Here is a 13,732-nt window from a genome sequence, read left to right as displayed (position 1 = left end):
GGCTAATAGCCACTGATGGACCTCTGCTCCATATGCTTATCTAATTCCCTTTTGAAGCCGTCCATGCTTGTAGCCGCCACCACTTCCTGTGGCAGTGAATTCCAAGTGTTAATCACTCTTTGGGTGAAGAAGTACTTCCTTTTATCCGTTCTAACCCGACCGCTCAGCAATTTCATGGAGTGCCCACGGGTTCTTGTATTGAGAGAAAGGGAGAAAAGTGCCTCTTTCTCTACATGCTCTTTCCCATTCATAATCTTATAAACCTCAATCATGTTCTCCCAGATTAGAGTCCGCACACTTAACCACTACACCAGACTGGCTCTCCACACCTTAAAAAGGATATTATAGCTTTGGAAAAAGTGCAGAAAAGGGCAACTCGAATGATAAAAAGGTTGGAACACTTTCCCTATGAGGAAAGGTTAAAGCGCTTAGGGCTCTTTAGCTTGGAGAAACGACGACTGAGGGGTGACATGATTGAAGTTTATAAGATTATGCATGGGAAAGAGCAGGTAGAGAAAGGGTTACTTTTCTCCCTTGCTCACAATACAAGAACTCGTGGGCACTCCATGAAATTGCTGAGCGGTCGGGTTAGAACAGATAAAAGGAAGTACTTCTTCACCCAAAGAGTGATTAACACTTGGAATTCACTGCCACAGGAAGTGGTGGCGGCTACAAGCATGGACGGCTTCAAAAGGGAATTAGATAAGCATATGGAGCAGAGGTCCATCAGTGGCTATTAGCCACAAGGTATAGATAGGGACTCTGGGGCAAGTGATGCTCTGTCATCTTGGTGCTTGGGGGGGTCAACAGTGGGATGGCTTCTAATGTCCTGGCCCCACTGGTGGACCTCCTGATGGCACTGGTATTTCTGGCCACTGTGTGATACAGAGTGTTGGACTGGATGGGCCTTTGGCCTGATCCAACATTGGCATCTCTTATGTTCTTATGTTCTTATGTTCTTAATGTGAGATTTTTATGCAACCGATTTTTATTTTGTCCTTGGAAGACCTCTAACTGATCCAGAATGACATTCTGTCTCATCACCTTACCAAGCTGTACATAATTACGTGACCCAGATACAATTTATTCCATTCCAACAATAAGGGGGAAAGGTAGCCAAAATGTATGATAGCTCAAAGTTCCAGCGTCTTTTGTCCTTTTAGCCCTTTAACAGGGCTTTATTTCTCTTTAACTGAGCCATGGCTCAATTGTTGGGGGGGGGGAGGTTCAGCAAGATTCTCATCAGGTTGGTGCTTTTGTGCGAAGGTAATGAGAAGAAAGGGGGTGGAAAAGGGTGGAGCCAGCTACCAGTGATGTGTGGGGATAGGGTATGGTCTCCTATTCCATCCACTGCTCTTTCACGGTGGGGGCAGTTTATCCCACCCCCATGTGGAACCAGCTCTCTGTCTCGTCATGGAGAAGTCCCGTCAAGCCTCTAACTAGGCTTGATGCATGCTGCGGGACCTCAGAGATTTCCAAACTTGACAAAATTATTCAAAGCATGACAGAAGCAAGTAGAGCTCTTCCATGCTACAGCAGGTCCAGGAAGATCCAACCAAGTCCCAGTCTCCTAGAGCAGCGATCTTTCTCCTTTCGACTGTAACCTGAGTGTGAACTGAACCCACTTGAATAAATGTAAGTTGTACTTTTTTTGCAATATACTTCTTGGGATATTTATTTACTGTATTCAATATCATGCTTCTATGACTGGGTAAACTCTGCTATGTTAAACAAATATCCTAATAGGCTTCACCAGCCTCCATGAGTCTTCTAGATTAATATCAGGGCCTGAATAAAGGCTGGGCACAGCAGACACCCACCGAAGTCTGGACCTGCCTTGCAGGGCGTCATTCCATCAACAGAAGCCAAAATATCTTTGATAGATTACAAGGTACCAGAAGATTCATGGTTACTTTCTTCATAACATGGGCAGTACTATTTCAGGCAGTCACATGATGGAAGAATTTTTGACTGATTAGCCTTTTAGCCAATGAATGAAGTACATTTAAATGAAACTGTGCATTACCAAAACCTAAAATATATGTTCTCTTTCTGAGGCTACTGAAGATATTGTGAAATAATTTAAAAGTTAAAACACACACAGAACAAGCAGAGTCTCAGAAGGAAGTCCTGTTTTAACTTTTGTTCTCTGCCTTGTTATATTAAGGCCTAACCAAGCTATTCTATAAAAAAGTATAACTTCACCTTTGATTATAACTTTCCCTCACAAATTAACAATGACTTCCCCTGCTTTATCAGCTAAAACTCTAGATCTACTGATTAAAGTGGCAGCTATAATCCACCACTTCTGTAGCTCTCCATGAATCCTGAGCAAACACTTAGTTTTGCAATTCACATTGCAGTCAATATTACCCTGTCCATTTATTAGTGCATTCATCTTCTTTTCATGTCTGGGTTTTGACTAAGGCATACAAACATTCAGAAAGAAGCTTACCCCAGAGAGCCATGAAAATGGAGAAGAAGACGGTGGCAGGGTTATCAAACAAGTGGCTGGCCCGTGCTGTTGCACAAGCAGTGCTGAGGTTCCAGTAGTCACAAGTCTTGTCACAGAGAGGGCACATGGTGAAGGCATTATGTTGGTCACACATCTCCTTGCTACATAAAGCAAAACCCAACAGGTCAGGAAGACATAATCCATTGGAGAAACTTTTCAACCTTCATTTTATGTTTTTCAAAGTTCTCAAACTGCCCTTGGGCTCAACAACATTGGGGACCCTTCACCAAGGTGGCAGTTGGTGAGTGGAATATTTCATTTATTTATTCAAAACATTTCTATGCTGCATCTCCAGGAAACCTGCTCAAGGTGGCTTACAAGTTAAACAGTAAATACTTTTACTGGATGTATTTTACTCAAGGCAGCTTGTAACCAAAGCAGTATACTGAAACCCTTGAGTATTTTCCTTTTTGTATATATTTAGGCTGTGACCAGGATGGCCCAGACTAGCTTGATCTTATTAGATCTTGGAAGCTATCGAGGGTTGGCACTGGTTAGTACTTGGATGGGAGACCAGAAAGGAAGTCCATTACTGCATGGAGGCAGGCAATGGCCAACCACCTCTGTTCAACTTTTGTCATGAGAATCTATGGCAGGGGTGTCAAACATATGGCCCGGGGACTGGAACTGGCCCATCCAGGGCTCTTATCCATCCCATGAGCAACTGGTGTGAGTGAGGGAAAGCAGAAGGCTGCTAGGGGGGAGCGGGGGAGCAGGCACATGTGGTGAGGTATGTGTGGTCAAAGCTGTCAAGAAATAGATAGGAAATGGCTAGAGGCTGAGGTAAAATAGTGTGGGAAGAATGGTTAGTGAAGGTGGAGAAAGAGGAGGCATGGTGTTTTATCCCCAAGAAATAGATAGGAAATGGCTAAGAGGCTGAGGTAAAATAGTGTGGGAAGAATGGTTAGTGAAGGTGGAGAAAGAGGAGGCATGGTGTTTTATCCCCATCCCCTCTCCTCCGACTGCAGCTCAGTGAGGATAGGTGAACTGGCTACACGGGGGCAGAGCCAAGCAGCTGGCACTGTCATTACTCCACCAAATGGCAATCATGAGGAGAGTTGGTGAGAGTGGGTGCGTGGAGCAGCAGTTTGCTGATGAAGGGACAGGGCCGGCAGGGGAGAGAAAAGGAGGAGGGCTGGCAATAGATTGGGAGGGAAAGAGTACAAATATTATCATTAATTGGGTTTGTCTGTGTCATTTATAAAGTTTATATCACCAATACTAGCACTACCAAGCAGAGGCTCTAGAAGAGGTTCCTTCCCTCAGTAGTGACCAAGCAGAGGCTCTTGAAGATACTGTGAGCATTCATGGCTATCCCTCAACAGATCGGAGACAACCTGTGGTGATGTTCCTTCATGGGAAACCTAGAAGACCAAATAATCTGGTGGATTTGTCTCCTCCAGGAGATGTTCTGGAATTGTACCAAGATCTACCTTGAACAATCAAGAAGCCAGTGAACTACCTGGATACCCACATATTTTGTTGTTTTGTAAAGTTCTGCGCCCTCCCACCATATAGCCAGGTAGTTCAGAAAGGGAATAGAAAATGGTAAATTGCAATCTGGGATTTTATTCTGGTTTTATTTTTATTAACTGTATTAGATTTTAAAATTTGTATTTTGTTTTATGGCATTATGCCTCTCTTGTACAGCACCCACAGCCCAGAGTAAACTGGGATAGGGTGATGAATAAATTGAATTAACAACAATAACAACAACAAAATTTTATGGCACACATGGCCCAGCCCAACAAAGTAACATTTATGTCAGAGCTGTCCTTCGTAACAAATGAGTTTGACTCCTCTGCCCTACAGAGTCACCATAAGTCAACTGTGACTGGATTGAATACATATATACCGGTACATGCATGTATGTAATATCTAGTTATTCAGTGGAAGAACAAGGACCCTAAAATGGGCAACAAGGAATGAGCTGTTTGGATGGGGAAGGCAGCGGACAGGAGAGGTGTGCTTAGAATTACTCTTGTCCAGCACTACTCTCCCCAGCTGTGGTTTTGCTACAATTGAGGTTTTAAAAAAAATGGCAGGAAAGTCAAGCATAGAAGACAGTCACAGGCAATGCTCCCTCTAAGCTGTGGAGTCTTGTGAGCAAAAATTCTACTTAGCGAGCTGCTGGTATTAAAGCGGTGAGGGAGCGATTTGGCTGCTGAATAAATTAGTTCGCTCTGGAGCCCTCCTTCCTGAGCTGAGATAAAAACGTGTTGGCTGGAGGCTAAAAAACTGTGAGCTAGCTCACGCTAACTCAGCTTAGAGGGAACACTGGTCAGAGGTAGTTAAGCATCTGCACTGTTTCTCCCTTCCAAATTGTATCTACTCCCCAGTGTCGGCGTACTCTATTTCAATAAGGGAACATATCACAAAAGGCTTTCTGTATGGGGCATGGTTGACGTTGTAATGACCACAAAAGCTGTTTCTACAGATATTACAGTAGCATTTAAAAATAATGCATAATGATATGATCTGTATGTTTTAAAAGGCAGCAGAGGGTGCTACATATAGTTTTTGTCATAAATCCTACCACTTTAGATATTGGCAGAGAGTATTTTCTTGCACAGAAGCATTAAACGTTTGTATAAAAACTTAGGACCTTTATTTGTGCCCTCTAAAGAGTTATAATTCATCTTGCTAAATGAGGTCATAGTTTCAAAACGTGAAGTGCATGCTTCTAAGAGGTGCGATCTGAAGTCATATTGCCACTGGAAAGTTCTGCAGTTCCTAATATAATATATATGTTTCCTTATGTGTAGGAACAAAGAATGCTAATATAATATACATGTTTCCCTTTTGTGTAGGAACAAAGAATGCTAATTATTTATAGAATGGTTATTATTAATTACGAGAATGCCTGAACAAGCTAGAGACTAAGTTGTATACAAAGGTTCAATTCCACTAGAAACATCCATACCGGGAAGCCCTTTGCTGGGCGAGGGGAAGGCATTTAAATGCCTCCCCGCACCTTCCAGGGCGTTCCCCGGCTGGCCTGCCTCTGCGGACAGTCCAGGGAAGGGGTGGGGGGGTTTCTTTCCAGCCTTTGGCAGGCGGCCCGGGAATGCCTCCCCGATCCTTCCAGGGCCCTCCCTGGCCCGTCCGCCTTGGCAGGCAGGCCAGGGAAGGCAGGAGGGGCTAGCTTGGAGGGCAGCGGGCTCCCTTCACTGAAACTGCCTTCCCTTGGAGGGATGGCAGTTTAAACTGCCTTCCCTTGGCTTGCCCAGATGCCCTGGCCGAAAGTGATTCGGCTGGCTGAATGACTCCCAAATCGGCTTGCATTGCCGAAAGTGGCATTCAGGGATCATTCAGTGGGCTGAATCAGATTCGGCCAAATGGAATCGGGCCAATTTTTTTTTTTTTGCACACCCCTAGTCTGAACTTGCTGAGACTGAGAGGGGAAAAGATTGCAGTGGATTGCAGTGAAGGTGTCAACTCAGTGTGCTGCAGCAGTGAAAAAGGATGGAGAATAGAACAGCTGATATTGTTCCTGTATAGATCTATGGTGTGGCTTCATTTGGAATACTGTGTACAGTTCTGGTCACTGTATCTCAAAAAGGGCATTGCAGAGTTGGAAAAAGTACAGAACAGAGCGACCAAGATTATTCAGGGGTTGGAGCACCTTCCCTATGAGGAAAGGCTGAAGAGTCTGGGACTTTTCAGTTTAGAAAAGAAATGACTTAGCGTGGACGTGATAGAGGTTTATAAAATTATGTATGGGGTGGAGAGAGTTGACAAAGAGAAAATTTTCTCCCTCTCCCAAAATACTAGAACTCAAGTACATCCAATGAATGTACAGAGATCAGTTCCCCTGGAGCAGATGGTTGCTTGGAGGGTGGACTCTATGGCATTAGATCCTGCTGAGGTCCACCCTCCAAATCTCCAGGGAACTTCTCAATCCAGCATTGCCAGCCCTAAAACCTGGGAAGCCACTATTTCTTTACGAGGGAAACTTATGTGTACTGATGGCTACACATACGTTTCCACAGCAGGGCGAACAGCAGCTTCTTGGGTTCATTTCAAGTTGGATAAATGCTGCCTGGTGGGGAGGAAAGCTTAAACCCTCTGTCCCCACATGCAGTGGTCTCAATTTGAACTGGGGTCACATGCACCTGGGAATTAAGTTCTGCACATGGAATTCCCAGGCCATGTCTGTCAACAGGCTGGGTGGTGGGGGGGGGCAAAAGAATTTTTAAAAGTGTAAACTGGCCCTCAGTCATCCTAATGCCTTTTTTCTTCCTGGTCAAAAAGCCCCTGCCCCCTTCTGTCAATCTGCTATTCCAGATTATTGTAGATTACATGGCTGCCTTTGGGGGTAGGAGAAGAGAAGGAAACACTGGAGAGCAACTTCATGTGCCCAAGTCTCCTGTCTCCCGTGCCCAAGTTCTCCTGTGCCCATGTGGGTCTGCTAGAGTTATTTGCTGGAAGTTTGCTGGCTGAGGGCAGGGGGCTTGGTTGCAAACTTTGTGCTTCCCGATGGAGGATTTTCTCTTATGTTCATTGAGTTAAGGAGCCAGGTGGGTCTGCTAGAGCTATTTGCTGAAGTTTGCTGGCTGAGGGGAACGGGGCTTGGTTGCAAATGCTGTGGTTCCTGGTGGAGGCTTTTCTTTGGTGTTCATTGAGCTAAGGAGCCAGGTGGGTCTATCCCTGGCAGCTCCAGTTAAAAGGCTGTGGTTTATTATGAGAAAGACTTCAACCTGAGACCCTGGAAAGCCAATGCCACTTTGAGTAGACCGGGGGGGGGGGGGGCGTTAAATGCCCAGCCATTTCATGTTTTTCCCTGGGACCTAGGCTCAGAGTATTAACCATGAAAGCAGGCTGGGGAAAGGGTTTGCTTCTCATTCCAGGCAGTATGGGGGCATCAGCCCAGTGCTGCATTGCATCTTTAATCATGTTTGTCTCCTTTAATCTCCGCTACCTGGTATTACATTCTATGACAAACAAAGTCCCATTTATGTCCCAGCCCAACGAAGTCCCATTTATGTAAGATCCAGCCTTTATAACAAATGAGTTCTACACCCCTGGACTAGAAGGAAAAAGTAGAGGAAGCAGCACCACTGCAAGGACAAGAGGTGGGTTTGTAAGAAAATGTTTCATCTGGAAGGAACCAGACAGATGTCAGCAGGCACAGCATCCCAATGGTAGGGGGCAGCAAGGATATAACTGGAAGATGAAACAGAAGAGGACCAGAGGTCTATCTCAGTGGGTGTTCTGCTCTGACTAAAACACATATTCTGACTGTAATGCTATCCATTCCAAAAAGAGATCCCAACTGGTACACAAGAAGTCACACCCCATGTGCAATCTTACCTGGGAATATCACTTTCAATGGTCATACATCCATACAGGAAGACTATGATCCCAACTATAGAAGACGGAATAAGGAACTCTGTGTATAAGCCCAACCAGGCAAAATACATTCCAATTTTTTCTCCAAAATACTTTCTAAAAAAAGAGGAAAACATAAAAGTTCAACAGATAAGTGCAAGCATTTCTCTATTAGAGTTTCTTCAATCAATAGCCCAGCATTTTACAAACAGTGTCACAAAGGATTAATACTTTTAATCAAGGGCTTTTTTTCTGGGGGAACCTCTTTGACAGAATTCTTTTTAAAATGTTTAAAAGCTCATGAGTTTTTAGTATACAGACTGAAAACTTCATTTCCCTCTTGAGAGTTCCGGCACCTCTTTTTCTTTTTTTTTTAAATAGCCCTGGTTTTATCGATCTTACTAAGATTTATCAGCAATATCTTGCTCCAGTTATTTCTAACCTTTCTGGTTCTAAATAATCCACTTTCAATCCACTTTCAATGCACATTCCAACTTGATTTGCCAGTCCACACAGTAAAATCTAGTTGGAAAGTACACTGAAAGTGTATTGAAAGTGGATTATTTAGTGTGTGTGACTGGAGCCTTCAAGTGTTCCTATGTAGGATTGCACTCAAAGGGAAGGACAGAAAAAGTTTGCTTTCCACTCTAATAATTTTCCAGCTGGACAAGCCTCAGTTTCTCCTCTGCTGTGTTATCTTCACTTGTCTTTCTTGTAAGGCTGAAAGCCTCCCCACAACTTCTGCAGTAGCAACCTTTAAGTTCTTCCATGTTTTCCTGTGGAACAAGGTTTATTGTGGGATGAGGGCTTGCTGTTTATGACTCTGGTTGCAAAAACAGTAAAGGCAATAATTTTTTAAAAAAGCCTCTCCATTTGCTCTTCTGCCCACCTTTTGGGGTAGTTAGATTCTTAGATTCCTCCTGGGCCTACAGTGCAAGTGAGAATTTTAATTGCGTAGAGGACTCTTTCTTTTGTATGTCTGAACTTTGGTCAGAAGGATCCCTCAAGTTAGAGCCAGAGTCCCTCAGCATCAATCATAGTTGGTTGAGAGAAAAGTTAGAACCCCAAATGTTTTCTGCCTTAAATTGTCTACAAAACAGGGAGACTTTTGCCTATCTGCCTGATTTTTGGGAAGCAGGATCCCACAGGTGAAGGGTACAATCTCTGCTGTTTTCATCCAACTTGGAAGAAATATTTTTTTTAAGTTAAAGTTTAATTAATTTGGAGAAGGGGTGGGGGCAGAAAAACAAATATGAATAATTTTTTTCTGTATGTCTCCAGAGCAGTTTACCAGGAGAATAGACTGGGAGAAAATGCAAGAAAAATATTTAATAAGTTTGAGCTACCTGGAATGAGAGTATGGAATTATGATGTGTGATGTACACTGGAAAGAATTTTAAATGCCTTTAGGAGAAAAGCTAAAACAAACAAAAGACACCAAATTCTGCTGAGTCACCGAGCTGAAAAGCCTATTCAGATTGTTCATACCCATGTCCTGTCCTATCAAACAATGTCCATGTTCGCCCAGCCATGAGTCATAGAATGTGCAGATAATTATCTGTGTTACACAACAGTGTTCTAAACAGAAGTCATCGCTGTGGTGAGGCCTGGCAAAGGGAGAGCATAAAACCACCCCAGAAGTGCTGCTTTAGTATAAGAAGAGACAAGGGTGTACTGCCTCGTAATTTCATTCCATCTGGATTCCATCCTGGCACCAAGCTCATCCTCGTCGTATAGGAGCTCCTAAAACTTTCAGACTTCTAGGAACTTTTTCCACATGGTTGCCTGTAAAGTGGCCCCCTGCTCGTCTGCCATGGAAAACCTGTTCGCTGCAGAAGGTTCTGTGGAATGTTCTATACTACATCCTCAGTTTACACAGGGTGCTGGCCTGGCCTGGTTGGTCTCAGGGTTGCCCACTGTGTACAGGGATTGGACCACGGAACACACCCACCCACAAAATTGCATCGGGAGTATGTGTAGCAGTTAGGGTCGCCAGGTTCCTACCTTTTGCCGGCAGGGGGCTCCAGCCCACTCCTGTGGATGTTCTGGCAGAAGTGATGTCACCGTGCTAGGCACGTTGTGGTGGGGATGCTCTAGCATTTGGCCAGAAACTCTATGGTCATCATAAAGTTTTTAGCCAAGTGCTAGAGCACCCCCCCCCCACAACGTGCCCAGTGCAATGATGTCACCTCTGGGCACAATAGGTGTGGTGGGGCTCTTCAGGGGCAGGGCTTCTCCTGCTGGCCAGCTGGCCGGTGGTGGATTGGGCCCCCTGAAATTAGGGGAACCCCCATTGGGGAGATGGCAACCCTAGTATCAATGGCTATGGAAAAGCTTTCCCACTATCCCCCCCATAAGTTTTGAAGTAGCCACTAGCTGTCCCTCATCATACTGCCTGAAGACTATGGGTTCAGACAATCAAATATCAATTTATAAATAAATTATAAATAAATAAATCCCTGTATTTATCTGAACCAGTGATTTTCAGATAGGGTTGCCAAATCCGGGTTGGGGGAATTCCTAGTGATTTCTTACCCCTAGTAAGAGTACCCTAGTAAGATTACTTCTACTGAGCTTGGGGAAGGTGGAGTTTGGGGAGGAGAGGAAGCTCAGCAGGGAAGCAGTGCCGAGACTCCACCCTTCAAAGCTGCCTTTTTCTCCAGCGGAACTGATATATGTAGAATAGAGACCAGCCCCCCCCCCCCCCCCCCCTGAAGGCTGGCAACCCAGTTTTCAGACTGTATGATGGGGACAATTAGTAGCTGCTTCAAAACTTATTGGGAGGGATGGTAGGAAAGCTATTAATGGAAAGGCTATTTTTATAATTAAACAGTGGGGACTGATTTAAATGTGATGACTGTCACCCAAAAAGCAGACAGCGGGTTAGCTACTCTGCAGAGATGGTGTCACGTTTCAAAGGCTCTTTCCCCATGACTGGCTCATTTTGCATGTGGCTTCTGGAAGCCAGAGTGGTATCGATTTTTACTTTAATATTACTACACTTACATGACAAAGGTTGGGGTAAAAAAGCCTTTTGTTCAACTACGGTAGCTGCACGAAGCATCCACAAGTGCTTTTTCTATGGCCACCATTATGTTTACATTAGTCCTCATAGTCCCAGAATGGGGCTTCCTTGGGAAAGAATGGTGAACTCAGATCTTTCACAACTATCTGGACCTCAAGGCTTGAGTATAAGTTTGTTAAGCATCCAGGCCCATGTGCTGGGAAAGCCCAGCCTACTGTATTTTTGGAGATAGCCATTATCTAGACCAGGCAGGATTACTGGTGAGAAAGTAATTGACAGACAGACAGTCTGGAAGCAGGGGGGTGGGGGGATTGGAGCGCAGTGTCTTCCCACAGATACAAGCTCCCAACATGGAGGGAACGCAGCAGGTCTTAGAGTCTCATAGCAGACAACAGAACAGAAGTGGTTCTATGGCACCACTTTGATTCTCAGGAGCAGAAGAAATCTAATCTGCAGGGCTGCAGAGAGGAAATCCGCTTCCTGGGCAAACCGTAGTCTTGGGACCCTCCTTCTTGCAAATGCAGTTTGTGGGCAACTTTGCATATCTGAGAACATGGAATAACAACTCAATAAAAGCATTATATAATTTGTTGTGTAGAATTTGAAGATGATTTAAATGCATTAATACCATGTAACTCTATTTATCAGGCAGGCAGGCAGTAAGACTTCCTGTTCGACGTTCCTATTTGACTCTGGGTTGGGGAATTGCTGGAGATTTGGGGGGTGGAGCCTGGGGAGGGAGGGGTTTGGGGTGGGGTATAATGACATGGAGTCCACCCTCCAAAGTAGCAATTTTCTCCAGGGGAACTGGTCTAATTCTGGGAGAACTCCAGGCCCCACTTGGAGGCTGGCAATCCATTGATCATCAAACACTAGATGAACACAACTTGTTGGACCAGTAAACCTATACAATATGAACCAATACACTGGGAGGCCCAGTTTGGTGTGAGAGCCAGCTTGGTGTGAGAGTCAGTGGTCAAGCGCGGTGGACTCTAATCTGGAGAGCGAGGTTCGATTCCCCACTCCTCCACATACAGCCAGTCAGGTGACCTTGGGTCAGTCAAGCAGTTCTCTCAGAGCTCTCTCAGCCTCACCTACCTCACAGGGAGTCTGTTGTGGGGAGAGGAAGGGAAGGAGATTGTAAGCCACTCTGAGACTCTAACTGAAGGGCGAGATATAAAAACCAACCTTCTTAGCCTTCTGGGGTCCAGGGGTAGTTTGCCCCATTTTCTCTTCCCCCCACCCAACACTTCCGCTATTTGGTGGCATCAGCACCCTGGCATGAACTGCTTAACTAGTCTCTCCTACAGCCCCAGGGCACTGGGAATTAAAGCTTCACCCACAATTCTCCTTCTACAAGGGCCTTGCAACTGAATAACTTGTCAGCCTACAAAACCACCCCCTACCCATTTCCTTTTCATTGTTTGTGGTGCTAGACTGACTAATGTGCATCATAGTGGTCTGAATGGTGGGTGGAAAATGGTTTCAGGAAGAGGAAATCCCAAGCAATGCTATGACACCTCTGTGAGCACAGGAATGCAGATGGAATCTCTTCATTAATCACTAGACTTTGGGGAGGGTTCTTTTGTTTTGTTTTTTCCTGTAAAGTAATGCTAATACAGGCCCACAAGCACTATTAAGGCAAATTGCCTCAACTTGACTGAAATGCTTAGTTCTTCTGCTGAAAGTCTGTGGTCTTATATAATGTAAAAAAAGAAAAAAATCACCTTTCTCTGTTATCTAAGACCAATGGCTTCATATGGTGCAAATCAAATGCAACTTTGCCAGCTTTACTTAAACCAAACATCCCATTACGTCAAGTTTATTACCTTACAAGATCAATCGGCTGAAACTTGTAAAATGCTCCATATCGTGCCCATTCTCGATACAGCAACTGAAGGGGGGGGGAAGCAGATAATATGTGATATATTGCATCTAAATGATAAAAGAAACCCTAGAAGATGTGACCTCAGCCCTGGAATTTGTGAAATAATAATCAAATGATACATCTGAGCATCTGAAGAATCCCTCTCCTATAAATTATAGCCCTTCCCACACACCTGGAATTTAATAGGCAAGGTTTCTGAATAAAATGGTGAACATTTCAGGCAGGAACAAAGCCTAGTGCTTTTTCTGTAAAAAACAAACCCCAAAGAGGATCAGTGAATGCTGTACATGGTTTCAGGTGTTAGTTTGTAGCAGCAGAACAAAAACCTGAGTCCAGTAGAACCTTAAAGACCAGCAACATTTTCCAGGGTATAAGCTTTGGTGAGTCAAAGCTCACTTTGTCTGATCTGAAGTTGTACACTGTACATTCCTGGACAAAAGTAGCCCATTAACCTAAATATCTACCTGATGTGCTTAAAGACATTTGAATATATGCAAAACATGCTTTGATTTTATCCAAAATTAAACAATGAAGAACTTCAGCACAAAAGGGCATTAGCGAAGGTCAAGAGTAAAAACTACCCAGTCATTTTTTTAAGCACATTTATTGTGGCACAGGATAATGTAAACCATAGCCTACCTCACTGGGAACACAGCCCATTCTGTCAGCTGCATGAAGCCTTATTTTAAGTTAAGAACGTGCAGAAGGTCAATGAAGATACTAAGGGCAGAGGGCCCAGCAACCCAATAGATGTATGTTACATTACTGTGTAATACGAAGGAGGAGGAGAATGGATGTATATCCTGCCCTTCACTACCTGCAGGAGTCCCAGAGCAGTTTATAATCCCTTTCCCTTCCCCTCCCCACAATAGACACAAGTGACACTAATTAAACACTACCATACTGTCTACACACACCAAAAAAGTTCAGAGGGAGACTCCTCTGAGGGTGAATCTTCTGAATCTGAAAATCC

The 13,732-nt window shown here is 44.3% G+C and overlaps 1 protein-coding gene across 1 annotated transcript in view; it reads right to left on the bottom strand.

Moving 5' to 3' along the window:
- The window catches only part of LOC107114506 (anoctamin-2-like), a 278,223-nt gene that overhangs the window by 164,608 nt on the left and 99,883 nt on the right, over positions 1-13,732 (bottom strand). Inside the window, 3 exon segments of the mRNA XM_015416015.1 lie at positions 2,456-2,616; positions 7,829-7,963; positions 12,701-12,765. Coding sequence (XP_015271501.1) covers positions 2,456-2,616; positions 7,829-7,963; positions 12,701-12,765 — 361 coding nt within the window.

The sequence above is a fragment of the Gekko japonicus genome, unplaced genomic scaffold (assembly GCF_001447785.1).
Source record: "Gekko japonicus isolate JY-2015 unplaced genomic scaffold, Gekko_japonicus_V1.1 scaffold159, whole genome shotgun sequence".
Taxonomy (NCBI): domain Eukaryota; kingdom Metazoa; phylum Chordata; class Lepidosauria; order Squamata; family Gekkonidae; genus Gekko; species Gekko japonicus.
This window is presented reverse-complemented; position numbering and strand designations above follow the sequence as displayed.